Source organism: Sinocyclocheilus rhinocerous, unplaced genomic scaffold (genome assembly GCF_001515625.1).
Source record: "Sinocyclocheilus rhinocerous isolate Xijiao unplaced genomic scaffold, SAMN03320098_v1.1 scaffold24, whole genome shotgun sequence".
Taxonomy (NCBI): Eukaryota; Metazoa; Chordata; class Actinopteri; order Cypriniformes; family Cyprinidae; genus Sinocyclocheilus; species Sinocyclocheilus rhinocerous.
Genome location: NW_015647124.1, coordinates 1,499,163 through 1,504,114, shown reverse-complemented (window position 1 = coordinate 1,504,114; position 4,952 = coordinate 1,499,163). Strand labels below are relative to the sequence as shown.

The following is a 4,952-nucleotide window of genomic DNA, read 5'->3' as shown; positions in this document are numbered from 1 at the left end:
AGGGGCGTAACATTTCCGTCACACGCTTGAGGTATTCGGCCAATCACAACGCACTGGATAGCTGGCCGATCACAGCACACCTCGCTTTTTCAGACTGATGAGCTTTGTAAAAATCGACGCATTTCAGAAAGGTGGGGCATAGAGGAGAAACAATAATGTACAGTATGTGGAAAATAATGTGTTTTTTTAACCATAAACTGCATAAACACATTGCATTACACCAAATACACAAAATAATGTTCTTTTTAGCAACATCATATGACCCCTTTAAAGGCACAATATGTAAGTTTTCGTCGCTGGAGGGCGCATATTCAAAACAAAAAGAAACAAAGGCGTAGTTTGATGATGCCATGATTGAGTGTGGAATCATGGGAGTTGTCGTCTTCATTTCCACAACCGATGCAATCCGACGGGACTCGGATAAATCCTGTTCATTGATGAGCTAATGTATTAAAGACTTATTAAGGTCACTCTAGTATAAAGCAGGGTGAGGCTAAAAGTCGTGGAAGCGAAACGAGGCCGCTGGAGTTATTGCTAATGAAGGACGAGCGTGATATATGGCTCGAAAGCAGCAGAGCTTTTATTATGCCACAGTCGGCCCCTTCTGCTTCTTCCGGTCATGCGTATGTGGGGTAAAACAGCGCTGTTTTATACTAGATACATTTGAGTGTATTTAAAGTTCTGTTATAATGCTACTCTGTGCGCTCGTCTGTCTAATAAAATGCATAACATATTAAAGTGTCTTTGGGGTTTCCATGTTTTCAACAAAATAAAACCGGAAAAATCGAGGGTGTATGACGTCATTGGCAGGCGACGCAATGACACTATGGAAACGGTCCGTGTCACTAGTTAAAATTGCTTATTTCTCTGGATTTCAACATTCTTCAAAAAATTTGGGATAATACAAGTACACAAGTCAGCAAAATATATAACACTGTTCCAGTGGTTTTGGGATATTTTAATCAAAAAATCTTACATATTGTGCCTTTAAGTGTTTTCAGATTAAATGTTTTAGAATGTCCCACTGTTTTTAGTGATTGAAATCTTGCGGAGGGTGCTTTATGTGGATTGCTAATGGCTAAAACTTGCATTTTGTTCACATATCTTTGTTTTATTCTTTTGAGAGATGATCTAAATATATTTGGATTGGAACAGATAGAAAAGTGACGGGCTCGTGTTGCAGTTCTATGGATGTTTTGCCCGCCAGGTGAGCCAGTCACGTGACTGAAAGCTATTTATTTACCTCAGCAGCAACCAGTCTCACGTTTTCGCATCTGCTGCTCTGCAATGCTTATTTTGATCTTTAACGTTAGATCTTTCCTGTTCTTGGAACAAAATTAATGCTTAAGGTTGACAATTACCCTTACTTTAAACTAATGCTTAGTTTGTGGCTCATCAATGAAAAAAACATAGGCTATACTATAAAATAGTAGGCTACAATGACAAATTCACTTATATTCAACTTTGAACTTTTATTAACAAAGTAAATAAGAATAATATGTTTTACCCGTGTTATAACACAAATAAATAAATGGTCTTTGGATTTTCCCTTACTTTAAAACGATTTGTGGTTCATTAGCCTATTAATTAAAACACATCAGCCATAAAATGGTACAATGGCAAATTGGCATATATTAAACATCTAACTTTTATTAACAAAATGTATATAGCAACAATAAAGACAAACTCACTTATATTAAATGAAGAAATGAAACTTTTATTAACATAGTGTCAGTGTTCTCGCATCACTCTCGTCACGTGATAGGAACAGCAAAGCCTTGAGAAATTAATTAAACCAGCTCTTATGGCTTTTAAATGTGCACAAAGCATATTTCTACAGCCAACACAAACTGGACAAGAGAAGTACTGTGATAACAGATAAAGTGGATGTGGCCGCTGATGAAGCTGCTGGAGTTGCTGCTGTTTGTACCACCTGTGACGTCACAACTCTGCCATTCAACGGCTGAACTCCTCTGAAGTTGTTGGTGTTCAGAACTGAAGCGCTTGCATCTTTGAAAAAGACAGTAGTGCTGAAGCGGTTGATCTGTTTGGAGGAATAAAGTAAATAGAGTGACTTGTAACTCAGAATATAAAGAACATTGAATCATGAATATGATTTTAATTAATTACTGTACCAAAGAGTTGCTTTAACCTACCAAGTCATGACTGACTTTGACGGGTTCTTTAAACACTGTCCAAATCACAGCTTCATTACAGCTGGGTATAGTTAGGGAGCCTTGATATCGGTAATATTTAGTCCTGTCCACACCTTCAATCAGACTGTTCAGTGTTGTTTGATTCATGATGTCTGTTTTTGTATTACCTAAATATACAAAAAAAAGTCAATAGGATGTAATGAAACTATGTGGCTGGCTTCGGTCTTATCTTTAATATGCATGTTCAGCGTCTTATCTTTGATTTTATGAAGCACACAGAAAGGCTTTTCATCAGTTGATAAAATCACTTAAAGTGATAGTTTGCCCAAAAATTAACATTCTGTCATGAATGACCTTGTCATTCCAAAACCTGTATGACTTTCTTTCTTCAGTGGAACGCACAGTATTTTTACACTTTGTTTTGTCCATACAATGAAAGTCAATAGCTATGTTTCCATCCACCTATTTTAGTGCGCATTTTGGGATATCCCATAAAAAATAAAAAATAAAAGCTGAATGGAAACTCAAAGATGTGCATAAATTCTAAAAATGCACATAAAAATGTATGCACTCAATTGAGTTGGATACATTTATTGCTTTTTGTCGGCCCGCTCTAAGGCGCAAGTCATTTAATTATATATGAATAAAGCTGTATATAATTGCAGCAAATTACCTTTTACTTAGTGATATTTGGTGCCAGTATATCAGGAAGTGATGATTTTGTTCTCTTCGTCTCGCTGAATGGAAACGGTGCTTTATTTGCAAATGTTTTATGCGATATTCCAATTTAGTGCATAGGTTAAATTCACAACTTTGGATGGAAAAATGTGGACCAATGTTGTTTTAGACCCCTCTGATTTTCATTGTATGGACAAAATATAGCTGAAAATATCTTTTGTGTTCCGCAGAATGTCATACAGATTTGAAATGTCACGAGGGTGAATAAATTATGACAAAATGTTCATTTTTGGGTGTGAACTATTCACTCAAAGAACCGCCGATTCAATAAAAAGACAAACTATTTCATCACCTGAATTGGGGATGCTTGACAACAATGATGTTAGGCTAATCCAACCTTTTGTTTTGTTCGCTTCATTGGTTCCCTGTTGGTTAAATGAAAATACACATTCAATATATATGTGCACAATGCACATGAATATACTTTTAGGTTTGGGTTTCTTTCTGGATATAAGAAATGTCATGCTCACCTCAATGAAAAATCCAAGAACAGCCAATGCTGTGCTGTCGTTGGCAGCTAGAGCAACTGACACATTTCTATTGTATTTTGAATGGACATTTACAATGTGCAGCTTTGAGACAGAATCAGACACAGAAAGAATAAATGGTCATATACTCATACTCAGGCTGTTTTGAGGGTATACATTTGGAATAATGTAGTGACGTAACAACTGTTATAGTTATGTGCATGTCATTCGCAGGGAAAATTCAATCATTCATACCTCCATTGGGTATTGTTTGCCATCCACGGTGTGTTCGGAGCCAGGCGAGGAGCTGCCGTTACCCCAGTGGAGATGGAATTGTATAGTGTTGTAAAGACCTGGAAGATCACCTCCTTGCACTGTCATTTTCTCATCATCCAGGCTAACCAACACTGTGAAGACAATGGACATATTAGGTCCAAAACAAACTATATCATAGTAGAGATCATTGATTTGATCCTTTGATCAGTAATGCGTACCGGATTCGCCTGTTTTTGATATCCCGGAAGGTGGAGTTGTCATCAAAACCAGTGAAGTTGAATGAGGTCAGGTTAGGATTGCCCTGAACACTTGCAGTCACAATATTAATGGGAGATTGCTTGGACCCATTGCAATACTGTGGGGTAATCTTTGGCCAGGTGGTAAAATCTATTACAGATCAGGAGACAAAAAAAATCCACTTCAGAACAAGTTTTTAATATATTAATATTTAACATTTATAATACGATTTATATTAAGTTTTATGCCAATTTGGAATATTTGATAATATAATAAATAAATCACACTTACTGCATGTTGGCTTGTGATAGCACCATTCTGTTTAGAGTATTAACAAACATAACAAATGAAATGGCTGCATTTTCTATCAAAAAAGTTTCAAGAGCCTTTAGTGGCTACTTTAACAGAGTCATTAAAAATAAAAATAAAAAGTAAATGACGATAAACTTCAGTTATACTCACCCACTGAAGCGTCCGCACTGTGGACGGTGGGACACAGAAGAGCAGCAAGGCAAGTTACCAGCAAGACAATCATCTGCATCAAACAATAAACCATTAAAAACAGAAACGATTACTGCGAACAGAATTTAATTTCATTATAAGTTAATTTAATTGGATATGAGAAATATCAGATACAGTTAGCTCCGGTTTTACTGTACCTCTTTGACTTGATTCTGTATGCAGGAATGATGAGTTTGCTTCATTCCCGCCTTTAGTACTCTTCACTGCTCACCAGTGATGGGTGTGTCACTTTCATCAGTTCGTCCACTGATTAAAAACTACATTCCGGTGAAACATTCACTCGTGATCACATTTATTGGCTTCATTCATCTTCGGTAATTACTTTCGAATTTGTGCTTGAAAGATCTTTTTGCATTCTAAACTCTCAGCATTACTTTACTCAATCATTCTCTAACTCTCTCATCATGGAGAAAAAAAAGTTCACTACACTGCACTTTTCCTTTCAGTCTTTAAAATGATTAAAATGAGTTTGTTAGCTGTTGACTTCCAAAAGTTTCCATAATAACTGAAATAAGTAGTTGTAAATAGAAACAGTTTAGAAACAGTTAAGTGTTTT

At 36.3% G+C, this 4,952-nt stretch overlaps 1 protein-coding gene across 1 annotated transcript; it reads right to left on the bottom strand.

Annotated features, from left to right (window-relative positions):
* Positions 1 to 1,825: 1,825 nt before the first annotated feature.
* LOC107708953 (carbonic anhydrase 4-like) lies at positions 1,826 to 4,409 on the bottom strand. Its single transcript, XM_016513332.1, has 8 exons — positions 4,337 to 4,409; positions 4,166 to 4,192; positions 3,860 to 4,024; positions 3,617 to 3,774; positions 3,365 to 3,466; positions 3,187 to 3,259; positions 2,157 to 2,323; positions 1,826 to 2,044 (listed from the first exon to the last, which is right to left on the bottom strand). Exons 1-8 carry the CDS (start codon positions 4,407 to 4,409, stop codon positions 1,835 to 1,837), a joined length of 975 nt encoding a protein of 324 aa, XP_016368818.1. The 3' UTR covers positions 1,826 to 1,834.
* Between the last annotated feature and the right edge of the window lie 543 nt (positions 4,410 to 4,952).